The 14,313-nt window shown below is 36.8% G+C and overlaps 2 protein-coding genes across 3 annotated transcripts; one reads left to right on the top strand and one right to left on the bottom strand.

Moving 5' to 3' along the window:
- Nucleotides 1-3,711, top strand: LOC129898770 (DNA-directed RNA polymerase II subunit 4). Of its 2 annotated transcripts, none has more exons than XM_055973439.1 (6): nucleotides 1-105; nucleotides 1,529-1,637; nucleotides 2,000-2,077; nucleotides 2,189-2,222; nucleotides 2,317-2,385; nucleotides 3,366-3,711. In XM_055973439.1, the coding sequence occupies exons 1-6, from the start codon at nucleotides 57-59 to the stop codon at nucleotides 3,378-3,380; spliced, it is 354 nt and encodes a 117-aa protein (XP_055829414.1). In that variant the 5' UTR covers nucleotides 1-56; the 3' UTR covers nucleotides 3,381-3,711. The 2 variants fall into 2 exon arrangements, with proteins under 2 accessions (XP_055829414.1, XP_055829413.1); XM_055973438.1 differs by having other exon boundaries at nucleotides 3,361-3,711.
- A 646-nt stretch (nucleotides 3,712-4,357) lies between these two features.
- Nucleotides 4,358-14,222, bottom strand: LOC129898769 (E3 ubiquitin-protein ligase RHF2A-like). The gene is made up of 9 exons (XM_055973437.1): nucleotides 14,097-14,222; nucleotides 13,295-13,426; nucleotides 13,164-13,210; nucleotides 12,193-12,255; nucleotides 11,988-12,096; nucleotides 11,491-11,894; nucleotides 11,005-11,112; nucleotides 10,555-10,891; nucleotides 4,358-4,702 (listed from the first exon to the last, which is right to left on the bottom strand). The coding sequence occupies exons 2-8, from the start codon at nucleotides 13,424-13,426 to the stop codon at nucleotides 10,588-10,590; spliced, it is 1,167 nt and encodes a 388-aa protein (XP_055829412.1). The 5' UTR covers nucleotides 14,097-14,222; the 3' UTR covers nucleotides 4,358-4,702; nucleotides 10,555-10,587.
- Between the last annotated feature and the right edge of the window lie 91 nt (nucleotides 14,223-14,313).

Genomic DNA, 14,313 nt, shown 5'->3' with positions numbered 1-14,313 from the left:
ATTTTGCCTTTATATAGTAGGCTGGCAAATTTTCTAGTACAAGGAAGGTCTCAAAGATGTCCGGGGAAGAAGAAGAAAACGCCGCTGAGCTCAAAATTGGTGATGGTAAATAACATTACTCTTTATAAATCAGTATCATTGTTATATGAATTGCTTAACTTTCTGGAAATTGAGTTTAATACTTAAAAATCTTCTCTCTCTCTTTTTTTTTTTCAATTTACCCATTACAATAGGTTTTTTTCTTTCCTTTTTAACCATAAATGCAAAGGGGTATCCAAGTTTTTGTTTTTCTTTCTTCCTATAATGGATTGTATAGTACTGTATCTGAATTGGGTTTTTTTTTTTCCCACTTTGTTGGGATTGCTTCTAGGGTCTTTTAATGCAGGATAAATTAGTTAACTGGCTAAGGTTACTATATGGTTCTTTTTATTGATTTAATGTTTATGAGAAGAGACTTGATATTATATTTTGCTTTTTTATGTAGAACAAGAAAAATACTTTTTTTTGTTCATACATGGTGATCATTTATAGTCACTTCAAATTGCTAGCTTTACTCTATGTCTAACTTAACTATTTAGCATCCATATCCTTTTGAACTTCTTAAAAGCATTTTTTCTTTGGTTAAGTTACTTAAGAATTGTTTTCAGCCGTCCATATAAGTTTGTCGATGGATTGTTCAGGGCTTTATTCAATAGAGACTATTGCTGAGGCATGAAGTGGAGAGGGATTAGATTAGTGGTGCTGCATTCATCATTCTCCTTGAGATATGAAATTTAGGATTAATTTACAAATTGGGAGGAGGATAGGTGGATCGGCTAGACTTTCTATAATAAATTTTCATGTAGGGAAACAGAGAGATTTCCTACCCAGACAGTATTGGGCAGTATGGCTCTAAAGGAGGTCAATTTTTCTAATGTGACAGCTGCTTCGAGTGCCATATTTACGGATCAAAATTATAGGAAATGAAGAGGAATGTTTGTCAGCTGGTGCTTTTGTGTGAAGAGATGGGAGAGGGTGTCGAAATTCTCGCCCACTGCGAGGTGGTGATGAATGGAAGCTGTGCGTAATCTTTTTGGCCTTTTCTTGGCAAGGACAAATTATCTGAAGAAATTAATCAGTCGCTGAAAGCATAAGAGGGGTGAGGAGGAGAGCTTGGGAAGTCGCTCTTAAGCAGTTACGTGGACCATGTGGATAGAAAGAAATAGAACTAACATGAAGATACTCTGCTAACTTTTGCCTATATGTGAAGTCCATACTAAAGCCTAAAGTTATAAACTAAAAGGTAATTTCTCCCATCACATATTCAGTCACCCAAGCTGGAGGGAAGTGGTTAAGTGTGTGCCCCACCCTTCGATACCCAATCATTGAGAAGAACATTGGATCCCCCTCCCTTGTCATCCTGCAGCCTATCTCTATTACTCATGGTGGAAGTTTGTGCAAAGTCTGTAGTCATTTTCCTGTTCATATGCATACAAACAGCATATCTCTGGATGAAGTTCAATGACTTTTTTTGTTACTTTGGTTTCAGAGTTTTTGAAGGCCAAATGTCTAATGAATTGTGAAGTCGCATTGATTCTTGAACACAAGTATGAGCAGCTCCAGCAGATGTCTGATGATCCAACCAATCAGATTTCACAGTATGTATATAATTCTAGATGCTCCTGTATGTCATTAAATTCTCAGAGTCATTTTTTCAGTGGATTCTTTTAAATACAAGCTGGATTACCTGTACAAAATAATTGGTATTTTATTATGATGTGTCTGTAATAAGTTGTTGTCTTCCTCAATCCTCCATATCAACTTTTTAACTCATGCCAACCACTTTTTGAAATTTTCATGTTCATATATAGGCAAAATGCAAAGAAATATTCTCAAGGAAAACTATGCTCAACTGATCTGGTTTTACTCTTTCAACATCTAAAATGTTATTTTGAAGAGATAACATGTGCTTAGCCATCACGTTCTCAAGTTTGGTTTATTGATTACCTTTGTCTTCTAGGGTATTTGAGAAGTCACTGCAATATGTGAAGCGTTTCAGTCGGTACAAGAACCCTGATGCTGTTAGACAAGCTCGAGAGTATCCTCCTACCTGTGGCTTATATTGAAAAACTTCAGTATCTCTTTTTGACATTTATGCATTTACAAAGACTAGTCCTTTTATATAATGTAGACCTTAACCTTAATTCAGAATCCTTAGTAGGTATCCACTTGCTGAATTCGAGGTAAGTATCTGTCCTAATTTTTTTATGTACGTCATACTTGACAACTGTTAATATCTTCATGGGATTGCAGTTTATAAGTTTGAATATTGTGCAGCTCTGCGTTCTTGGTAATCTTTGTCCCGAAACCGTTGAGGAAGGTATTGCCATGGTCCCATCCATCAAGGTACTCATGCGCGATATTCAACCTTACTGACCCTCCACAACCACTGCTTGCTTATTTTGTTCCCCATTTTATTTCTGATCTAGGAAATGTCCTGGATCATTATTTTGACTCAGTCAACATGACCAAGCATGACAGATGATGAGTTGGAAATAATGACCAGCTGATTCAAATTTGTCTTCATGTTTATTTCAGCCAGTTAGTTTGTTGAGTCAACGTGATGTGTCGTTTTGGGTTAGCAACTTGTTAAAAATTTATCAATCAGCATTTGAAATGAGATATGTGAAATTTAAGGAAAAAGGATCATGACAAGGACTTTAAGTATTATGAAGCCATGAGTTTGCATTTACTCAGATCACTACAAATTTGGATTTCATGCTTTAAACATTTTTGCATAGAGACCCTTATTAAAGAAAAAACAATACTTTTGCATATGGTTGCCTTGGTGTATTTCTTTCTCTAGCTTTCAGGTTCAGCTGAAATGATGCCTGCTAATATATGGTGCTTCTCTGTAGTATTTCATCCGATAGAAAACAGAAGAAACCCGACAAAAGAAGTGCTTTAAATGAGCTTCTTAAAACAATTTCTGCAGTTGTTAGGGAACTTCTCATTGTCTTACTTGGTCCTTCGAGGGATCTAACGTTCCAGAGTTTAATCTCGTGGCTGGTTCTGAAGTTCTGATCTGTGATTTTGCCAACAAATAGAATACTTTGGAGGTGTATAGAATTGAGCCTCGTCTTTTCACTGTGTATTATCTGTTGTCTCAATTTGTTCAAGGCATAACATCAACCTAATCAAAGCTGCTTGTTCATCAGTGTGTGATCGTACTATTTGACCATAAGGCTAAAGGAAGCCTTTAGAAAATGTGCTGACAGTTAGAATCTTCAAAAAGAAAATTGTTTTCCCAATTTTGTCTAATCATCCTATTACTCTTTTCATAAACTCGGGCTAAATGACATCATTTCCGTGTGTTTGCAGAATAGAGGGCGTGCACTTGACGAGGAAGCAATTGAGAAAATGCTAACAGACCTTTCTCTAATAAAGAAATTCGAGTAGCCTAGTCATTGTGCTGGTCTAGCTATGTGCTGCAGCACTCTGCTTCCGAGCCTGCACCTCCATGTTGTTTCCATGTACTTATTAGTAGCAACTCTGTAATGCAAATTGGGCTCTGGCATTCTGTTGAAAACTTCAGTTGTTGATGGAGGAAAAAAAAATAGGGACTCATTTCTCTCAAGATATTTTTTTCTTTTGGTAGCTGCGTTGCAACCACAATCCTTTGGTACAGACCAAAACTATTGTTATTTACTAAGACATACCCGGTTTGTTGTTTTTGCTTTTGTGAGAGACAAATAAGACCATGCCTTGATTGGAACATTAACTACGGGTCCTGAGGATCTTTTTTCTTTTTCAAGAGGTGACCTCGAGAATCGACCAATGGAAAAATATGTGGCGCAGGTGACACAACCTTCCTCTTTGTCCAAACAAATGTGATTGTATCATTCAAATCAATAAGCTTTTTGGGTGATTCAAAACACAACATAGCCATATTCAATAACTACTCCATGTACAACAAGAGCTACCTTGATTGGAATATTAACATACTGCGTCCTAAAATATAGACCATTGAAAGCATCGATGATGAGTCAAGTCAAACTCAATGGACTGTTTTAGAAAAACATAGGAGCACATATACATCTCGCATCTTCAAAATAACAAAGAAAAAAGAAGAGAGTCAACACCACTAGATAGTCATTCGTCTCAGCTTCTTTTTTTTTTTTCTTTTTTATGTGTGTGTGACCACTTGCAAGTCAATACACAACTCTGAATAAAAACAGAGCAAGAGAAAGGATGAAACCATTATAAAGCATTGATAAGATAAAGTTCTAGTGCCTATAATGCTAGGAAGACTCCTTGTTCGATCATAAATCATACAACTAAAAATTATAGAAGGCACCTGGAAAATGACTAAACAATATACACATTCAACGTTTACTCAAAATTGACGTCTGTTAAAATTGAACATGTGGTGCTACTGGATACCAAGAAAACCTTGGTCAAGTAACTGTCCAACCATGTCTATGAAGATTACAAAGGAGAGTTTCATGCAAGATTAAAGAGAAAAGTTGTATTCATCAGTACTACTACCCAGAATGGGTCAATTTACATCCATATTATCATAAATATACACGGTTTGGACAAAATGATGACATCCATCCCTCTTTATCTTAACATTCAGTGTTGCACTTCGACGGTTTAGTGTTTCACCACATATCCAATAAGATGCACACCATATATCATTGATGATGGCAAGAGTATCCACCTGCAGAAATACAAATCATTGTAATAAACAGAGAGTGTCGTTTATCAAAAAAGAAATATAACCAGAAATTATCTTTAGAATATATGGAACTGCACGAAATTTGCAGATAATTTTGGTCCTAGATGCAGTCCTTCCAAACACCCAAGAGAGAGATAAAGAGGAAGAAGAAGAAAGACACTTTCCTTAAAGAAGAAAGGCACCTTCCTTCTGCTATTAGAGGAATTTGGTTTGTACCATATGGTACTAAAAGGACATCACGGAAAGACATCTAAATCTCCATCTATGGTATTTGTAAGGCCACTTCTAATAGGACTTGATATTGGTCAGAATAAAATCTGTCTAGATGGAAATGTTTGACAAGTTCTTCATGATGGTGAAACTAACCAAGCTTTGGAAACCATGAAATTTTATCAGTGCCTTATCAGCTTATCCATGAACTATCTGGTCACAGCAATTCACTACGAAAGTATGAACTTCCAAAGGAATTCATCATAGGAGCAGACAAGTGAAATTCTGAAAGGATGTCGGTAGAAACACAAATTTCAGACACAGCATAGACATAAAGGCAGAGAACACTAGGGTTGTTTAAAGGGGGACAGGGCAACGGGAAGATAGCTAAATTCAGCCATCAGAAACAGAAGACTGTCACTACATATCAGGTTGAAAAGCAAAGTATCATAAACTGAAGTTCTAGAGATAGCAATCATACGTATCAAACATGCAAATTTGCAACCAAGCAACTCATTATGAAACCCTTTGATAATGCACATATCTTCCATACTTATTCAAGGAGGAAGAAGCGAAGAAAGATAGGAGAAGATAATGATTTGCATCTTCTCAAATTCCTAAAGGTTTCACATGGGGGATTGAGCAATTTCTTACTGTTATTAGGAGTTATGGCAGTTCTTTATGGTTACTAGAAGTTATTTGTCTTTATCCTAAGTAGTTATGAAGTAGTTATAGTTATCTATTATATAATAATAGATCCAGTAATGTGTAGGGTGTTGTAAGATATCTTTTATATGCAGAAGATTGTTCCAAGAGATACGAGATACTTGTCTCTCTTTGTATTTTTTATTGTTCTAAGAGATGCGAGATACTTGTCTCTCTTTGTATTTTCTATTGCTTTTATCCAGTATAAAACTTCAGTTTTTATCATTGGTATCAGAGCAGTAAGATCTGCCATGGTTAACACACGAACCAACGCTTCCCACAGCGAACCTATCATGTCTACTCCTGATCAGATCGGCAAGCAATTGACCACTATAGCAGCAAGATTGGGAGCCTTAGACGCATTGGCTACTGATGTGGCTGCTTTAAAAGCACAAAACAGCCAAAATCAGCATGGAAACTCTAAAATTTTACTAGAAGAGGGTGAGGTTGATAGCACTTGGGAGGCATCAAGAAACTTATCGGCGTTCGCACACAAAGATGGAATTTTCGAAGTATGAGGGAGAAGATCCTCGAGGTTGGATTCTGAAAGCAGAGAAGTATTTCCAATATTATCAAACAACTGATGATTGCAAGGTTGATGTGGCTTCAATGTCTTTGGAAGAAGATGCAAATCATTATCTTCTTCTATCTTTCTTCGCTTCTTCCTCCTTGAATAAGTACGGAAGGAGATGCATTGGATCTTTTTGCTTGGATCAACAGTGAAAGAACCATTTATTACTGGGATGAGTTGGTGAAAGTGTTGCAAGAAAATTACGGACCCGCTGAGTTTCAAAATCTAGATGAACATCTGTGTGGCATCCAACAGACTGGATCAGTGTTCGAGTATAGGCAGAAATTTGCAAAACGAGCAGCGCGTGTGCAAAATTGGCCAGAACACTGCAGTCATATGACCAAAAGTCTCTGTTAGCTGCACAATTTCCTAATAGTCGCCTTGAGGACTAGTCGTCTTTCCAGGAGGGGTGTACTGATAAGGCACATTTCTTCCATACTTATTCAAAGAGGAAGAAGCGAAGAAAGATAGGAGAAGATAATGATTTGCATCTTCTCAAATTCCTGAAGGTTTCACACATGGGGGGATTGAGCAGTTTCTTATTGTTAGTAGGAGTTATGGCAGTTCTTTATGGTTACTAGAAGATATATGTCTTTATCCTAAGTAGTTATGAAGTAGTTATAGTTATCTATTATATATTAATAGATCCAGTAATGCGTAGTGTGTGGTAATATATCTTTTAAATGCAGAAGATTGTTCTAAGAGATACGAGATACTTGTCTCTCTTTGTATTTTCTATTGCTTTTATCCAATATAAAACTTCAGTTTCTATCACCCTTCCTGCCCTGCCTTTTTATTTGGGTTTTAAAATTTACCATATTCATAATATATAAGCTCAAATTTCTAACCACCCTCTGCCATTTAAAAAAGTAAAGAAAAGAGAATGCTCTGCTGCTGGAGAAAACTGATCACATCATTGGATACCCTACTAATTTATCATCTACAGGCAGTTTTAATGGCTTTTAACAGGAATAAATGAACATCCAACTGGACAACCCATTCTAGGCCATACTCATAAAGGCAAGAAAAACAACAACAAACCCAGTGTAGTCCCACAACGGGGTCTGGGTGGGTAGGTTGTATGCAAACCTTACCCCTACCTTTGTGAGATAGTGAGGTTGTTTCAGATAGACCCTCGGCTCAAAAAAATGTTTTTGAAGAAGGATTGCAAGAAAAATATGACAGCAAAATAGCAAGATACAAAGCAAATAATCATACTCATAAAAGGCAGAAGGGCTTTTTTGAAGAGGCTTCCACAAAAAAGGTGCTGAGAGTTCATAGAGGGGCACAGGAACAGAATAATAATCCATGTTTTGGAAGTTTCTCATTAGTAATTTTGATCTTTCCATATAGACTTTTATATCAAAGCTTACAGAAGATGGAGTAGCTTCCCTTTTTGCTTAAGGCGCAATTTTTTCTGCTGCACGTTTTGATCACAGAATCTACATAGACAGTGTGTCCATCTACAGTAATAGAGTCTTCTCACCAAAGCTTCTCCATGAATTTTGCCTCAAATAATTTATTGTTAATGACAGCTACTCTATTCTCATGCATTTACCAGAAGTACAACATTCAGTCTACTCATCTCGCACCCTGATATGTCAATATATGCATACAACAACAAGAACAACATACCCAGTGTAGTCTCACAAAGTGGGGATATGTTAACATCGCACCCTGATATGTTAACGTATGCATACAACAACAAGAACAGCATACCCGGTGTAGTCCCACAAAGTGGGGATATGTTAACATATGCATCTTACCTTAATCTTTTTTTTGATAGGTATCTTGCAAGAATACTGAGCTGGAGATTCAAAACGGGTTTTGAGTTTTCTTATGTCCTAATATTTTGCTTAATCCATCTTCGTGGATGTTTGTCTCTCAGATTCAAAAAAAATTCCATCATTGCAGGCAAGGTCTGAAAGATCACATCTTTGTTATCTTGGGAAATTATCAAAACACACCTGATAAAATTTCTAGGTGCCAAAAATGGAGTCAGGATTAGCTTTTTAATATTTCATGGAATTTTTCAAGATTCTATGTAATCTCTCAGAAAAATATGACTGTTCTTAAGATTACTATCAAGTTTTATAAATGCTGCCTGAGATCTTTACAAAATATTGAAAGGTCCCTTCTTTGGGTTCTTGGTTTTCTCCTTCCTGCCGTGCCAACTAAACAATGTAGTGGAAGCGGAAGAAAAGGCACCCTTTGACTTCTTTATATATACTACCCATTGATAGTCCTGTCAAGGTTTTTTTTATTAATCTATATAACATCAAGAAGGTAATAACATGTTACAAAATTAATTGGGAAATTGTAGGATTTAACATATGAAGGAGTCCAGAACTCTAGCATGTATACCCAAGAGTGTGGCCTAGTGGTCAAAGGGATGAAAACCATGAATTCTCAGGTGTAAATCCCAGCATAGATAAAACACTAAGTGTGTTTGGTCAGAAAATGTTTTCCAATTTTCTCATGTTTGGTTGGCTTAAATGTTTTGGAAAATGTTCCCAAATCAACTTATTTTGCTCAAATTTGAGGAAAATGACTTCCTTCCAAAAACTAAGGAAAACATTTTCCAAAACTCTCCTCCAACCTCAAATTACAATGTTGTCTTCTTACCCCACCCCTACCACGAACCCCTCCCCCCCCCAAAAAAAAATCTTTTTTTAAAAAAATCTTTTTTAAAAAAAATTAAGAGTTTATTTTTGAAAAATATTTCACATTTTCATTTTTTTTACCCCATCCTTACCCCGACCACTCTACCTCCCAAAAAAATTATAAACTTAATTTTTTTTGAAAAATATTTCAAAATTTAAAATTTTCATTTTTTTTACCCCCCTCCCGCCTTCCATCCTCCACTCCAACTCTCACCGGCCCTCCCCCCCCCCCCCTCGCCCCACAAAAAAATTAAAAATTTATTTTTGAAAAATATTTCAAATTTTAAGAAATTTATTTTTCTATCCCACCCCCTACCATCCCCCCACCCCACCCCACCAGTCCCCCCCCCTCCACACACACAAAAAAAATTAAATTTGTTTTTAAAAATATTTTAAATTTTGAAAATTTCATTTTTTTATTCCACCCCCTACCAGTCCCCCAACCCCACCCCACCAATCCCCGGCCCCCCTCCATACACACAAAAAAATTAAAATTTATTTTTGAAAATGTTTCAAATTTTGAAAATTTCATTTTTTCACCCCACTCCTAACCCCGACCCCTGTGCCAGCCCCCCTCACCCCCGCCCCACTCCCAAAAAAAATTAAAAAATTATTTTTTAAAAAAATCAAATTATTTGAAAATTAGGTTTGGAGTCGGGTGTAGTCGGATTTCGGTTCGAAAGTCGTGATCGAGTCTAAATTTGGAAGTCAAATCTTGGGTTCAAAGTCGAGTTGGGTCCCAAATCAAGGGTCGGAATCGGATCCCGAGTCAATTACTAGGGTTGATTTTCATGTCAGAAATTATTTTTCTAAAAATATTTTCTACTCTCTAGTCATCTCTAGCCAAAAATAAAAGATATTTTCTAAAAAATATTTTCATAAAATACTTGTTACTCACCAACCAAATATGAGAAAATAAGTTAGAAACCAACTTGTTTTTCAAGAAAACATTTTCTAGGAAAACATTTTCCTTCGTACCAAACACACCCAAGTGATTTCTTCCCTCTGTCGAAGCCTTGGTTGATAGTGTTACCGGTGCTTGTGCTAGTAGAAGGTACCAGGTACTCCGTAGAATTAGTCGAGGTGTATACAAGATGGTTGGGACACCACGGTTATCAAAAAAAAAAAAACTCTAGCATGTGTTCCAAGCCTCCCACCGCACTTCCACTATACCAAAAATTACAAGTTATGTTGGTGCATCTAAAATATACAAAGATAAGGATAGAATTTATCCTCAAAAATAGCAATGGTTTCTTTCTATGGATACTGACCAAAACATACATCTCATAACAGAGATATTTTCTAGCCATGTGGATATGCCAGAAAGCCACAAAAGCCAAATAACATTTAGGGCAGTCATGTGCTCAATGGTATAGTGCTATAGCAACTTGCTTCAACACAACAAAGGGTTTTCTGTGTCAGTGTCACTAATCAGTATGCATTTAATATAAAATGAGCAGTTGCTATCATCAAATCACTAGTTGCTAAGTGCCAAACTCATTGGAGACTACAAAAGCCATCCGCATGTGATATCCATGAAAAATAACTTCCATTTTCTCTTACTGTACTCCTCCCACTTTGGTTAGTTTTGGGTTTCTGTTTTCTGTTTCTTTTTTTCTTGATAGGATTTGGAGTAGGGTGGAGAAACAAAATTGAATTGTAACACTTAGAAGAAGACAAGTTACCTTTAAGAGAAAATGTTTCGACTCATATAAAACTTAGTTTGAACCAGAGCTTGCAGCACTGGATTTCCTATTATCCTCATTTAAAGAATGAGTATCATCAGTCTCAGGTATATGCTGCTCAGCCTGTCTGACAGGTAAAGTACCCTCCAGTGTATTTGATTCAGCAGAACTGGTTCTGCTATCTGTAGTTTCCAGATGGTCCATCATGTGTGATACAGTGGCAACAGCTTCACTCACTTCACTCCTAGATTCGGGAACATTGTCTGATGTTGAACTGTTGCGAGAGAAAAATCTCTCCTTCCAACCCCTTGAACTCTTGGTTAAAGATTCTTTGCATCTGGAAAACAACAATCAAAGCAAGTAAATAGGGCTTACAAACAATACAAATTTTCTGATGTTTAAGAAGTTACTTGAAGAATTATAAAAGATGATATTAGAGTTTCCAGGTACCTCATTGACATTGCACTAAGTCGAGACTTCATAGATTCTGAAAAAGACTGAAAATCTGATGGTCCAGCTCTGTCTTGATTGTTAGGAGAAGATTGAGAAGGATTCCTCCTACAATACCGTAACTCAGCAATAAGCACAAATAAGAGAATAGATTGGACTCATTTTTTCCTTTACTTTTCCCTTCTTCCCTTTTTCTTAAAATTGAACATTTGTGATATATTGAGTCTTGCTCACCACTCTTCATTCATGATGATTGGGAATTAAGAGGCGTAAGATAGCCATCAAAAAAGGGCAAAATACATGAGAAGGCCTTTTTATTGTGCCCCCACCTCATAAGGGTCAGGGTGGCAGGTTTCTTGTGGTAGTAATTGCGAACTCATTCCATTTTGGAGGATCCAGTTCCATGACTATAATATGTAACTCATGTACGAAAAAATAGAAGAAGAAGCCATCAAAACTCTGGACAAGCTTGACAAACAAAATTACCTATTGTTTGACGAAATCCCAAGTTGATTAACAGCAGCATTTGATCCTGACCCAGAGGCAGAAACCTCATCAGCTTGAAAAGAAGAAGGTTGAGTAGGTAGTTGTCCCGAACCTTCTCCAACAGCAATAACTGGAGAATCCTGACCAGAAACGGAGACTTCAGGAGTGGATTCACCCCCACTCCTCTGGTTAGAAGATGAAGCAGTAACAGCAGCAACAGCAGCAGCAGGAGGAGCATTTGGATGAGTTGAAAACACCAGAAATTGGGGACGACCTTGAGCTGATGACCTACCTCGCTGACCTTCCCTTCTAGCAATGTGGCGTGCCCTTCCCATGGCAGCAGCAGCAGCTAAGTGCTGAATGATACGCTCTTCAAGCTCAGAGTCAGTTGCGCTTACTGGTAACTATGAAAGAAACGTGCCACAAGATTTTGTCACAAAATGGACCACAAAAAGCTTATAACAAGAAAAAATTGTGTTGACTTCAAAAATGCTAACATGCTGCAATTCAAAATCTCCTAATGTTGGATGGTGAAAGATTGTGGTGTTTCTAGGAGGATTCATCCTGATGTTCCTCTCGTGCTCTACTGCATCCAACAATTCCTGGCTGTAAGAGGAGCACATTTATCAATAAGCCTTGAAGGAGGACTAAGGAAGATCGTGGAGTGATAAACAAGTGGCTGATTTGAGAATAAAATAGAACCTGTTAGGGTCTTTCAAGCTGAGAGGCTGCCAACACATGGGGCACTGGGAGCTTCTCTGATACCTACAACATATACATTCAAAATTATCAGGATATTCGCTGTGAAATAAAGCTCTATGGAAGCCTTTTTGACACAGTTTGCAGCATATACAATCAACATCCAAAGCTCATAACCTTTCAAATGATTATCTTCCATGAAAATTTCTAAGGAACACAACTTCGTTCCAAAAATAAAAAGTAAGAAATCAAATGCTCCAATTTTATCTTTATCTAATTTTAATATCAAAATAGCAGATATAATCAAGATTCAATCAATTGACCCAACTTGCATATAAACTTCCAAATGGATTCAGTTGGAGTAATGGTGATAGGACATATTTGGTGTTTCAAGAAATGACTTTTCATCATGTTGTTCACTTTTTTATTATTCCACACAGACACACAAGGAACCAACAGTAAGAACAACCCCCCCCCCCCCCACATCCGGCTGTCTGGACAGTTGGTGAAAAAGATCATATGAGATGAAACACCAAAAATCATGGCAGAAACTACGGATGTCACACCTTTTTCTGATTCATCAATTACGACTACATTCCACATTGACTACAGTCACAATCACTGAGCAACATCAAGCACTAGTTATACATGGTTGTGTTACTTATCAGAAAGAATCACAATGCTGAAATAAAAATCACCACCTTTCTCTTAAATCTTCAAGCAAACTGTTCAATAGGAGCACATAATCCTCCAAGAAAAACATGGAATCCAAAAGTTGGGCAACAGAGTAATATATCAGATACAGAGAGAAACTCCAAAAGCCCTATCTAGCATATGTGTTCCCACTAGAGGCAAAGTCCGCAAAAAATGCCATCTTTTGGGGAAGTCATAAAAAGGTATTATGCATCACAAAGATGAGTGAAAGAACAGTTTAGACATGAGATATCTAATTAATAGCGAACCGTTTAACTCACCATTCTAGAATACATTGGAGATGGAACTCATGCTTGCAGCCTGTCACCTGCAAATTGAAAGATTTAATAATACTCCACGCTGAAGCACATTCGGTCCATGGTAATACGAGATAAATGTGAAGAATACATACTGTAGAAGGATCACTATCAGAAAATTCTTCAAGGCATATGCTGCAAGAATCATCGCAGGCATCCTGAATTCCACCTTCCACAAATGCCGCAGCCGAAGTCAAAATATCCTCAGACATCTTGCCCTCCTCCATCTGTCAAAGATCAAACCTTTTAGGACATTACTCTATTTTAATAAAGCAACCAATAAAACAACAAGCATTCTGACTTCTAATACCATACGCGAAGTTAGAAAAAACCCAAGAAAACCCTTAACAGCAACTGATTAACCTTACCTGCTTTTACTTACACTGGTAATATGACTACTTCATTGCAGGCGAAAATCAAAGTCTACATAGAGACAATACAATGTCTCACCCGAGTTAAGTTTCTTTTTCGTCTAACATGTATCGATTTCCAACATTCTGGTCTTGGATTAAAAATTCATTACTGATGAATACACTTCGAAAAACCGCTCACAGAAAAGCCCCAAGATTCCATTTTTATCATACAAACTTTATAGAATAACATCTCAAACTCATCACCAGTACTGAGAAGAACCCTCCCCCACCCCACCAAATATCACGACAATCTAACGTCATCTTTAATATTAAAACAACATATATCAAATTTCAAATTCTTCATTTAATTATCCCTTCAAGAAAAGGTAACCCACATCAGCGAAACGCAAATTCAATAATCTGAACCAAGAAAAGGGGAAAATGAAAAGAAAACAACAGCCCAGTACTCCAATTAGTAAAAAGAAGCTAAATTTCAAACACCCATTAAATAAAATTGAACGAATTAACAAAACAAAAGATTTACCTCAAAGAAGCTTCAACTAATAAGGATGATCAGAGAAAAAACTAATGAGAAGAATTTGGGTTTTTGAGAGGTAACCACAGAAAGGAAAAGCGAGGAAGACTTTGAACTTTCCCTTTGATTATGTATTATTTATTTATATTTATTTTCTACTTTCTTTCTCCTTTATTTTTTTTCCTTTTTTTCTTTTTTGGCGTGATGAATCAAACTGAGATCACAA

Source organism: Solanum dulcamara, chromosome 8 (assembly GCF_947179165.1).
Source record: "Solanum dulcamara chromosome 8, daSolDulc1.2, whole genome shotgun sequence".
NCBI classification, from domain to species: Eukaryota; Viridiplantae; Streptophyta; class Magnoliopsida; order Solanales; family Solanaceae; genus Solanum; species Solanum dulcamara.
Note: the sequence above shows the minus strand (reverse complement) of the source record. Positions and strands in the feature narration are given on the sequence as shown.

Excerpts from the sequence above, each read along its gene's own strand:
- LOC129898770 (XM_055973438.1), top strand. The coding sequence starts at position 57 with ATGTCCGGGGAAGAAGAAGAAAACGCCGCTGAGCTCAAAATTGGTGAT. Across the intron at positions 106-1,528 it reads TGAGCTCAAAATTGGTGATG|AGTTTTTGAAGGCCAAATGT; the intron begins GTAAATAACATT and ends CTTTGGTTTCAG. Across the intron at positions 1,638-1,999 it reads CCAACCAATCAGATTTCACA|GGTATTTGAGAAGTCACTGC; the intron begins GTATGTATATAA and ends TTTGTCTTCTAG.
- LOC129898769 (XM_055973437.1), bottom strand. The coding sequence starts at position 13,426 with ATGGAGGAGGGCAAGATGTCTGAGGATATTTTGACTTCGGCTGCGGCA. Across the intron at positions 13,211-13,294 it reads CTGATAGTGATCCTTCTACA|GTGACAGGCTGCAAGCATGA; the intron begins GTATGTATTCTT and ends TTCAATTTGCAG. Across the intron at positions 12,256-13,163 it reads CTCCAATGTATTCTAGAATG|GTATCAGAGAAGCTCCCAGT; the intron begins GTGAGTTAAACG and ends TATATGTTGTAG.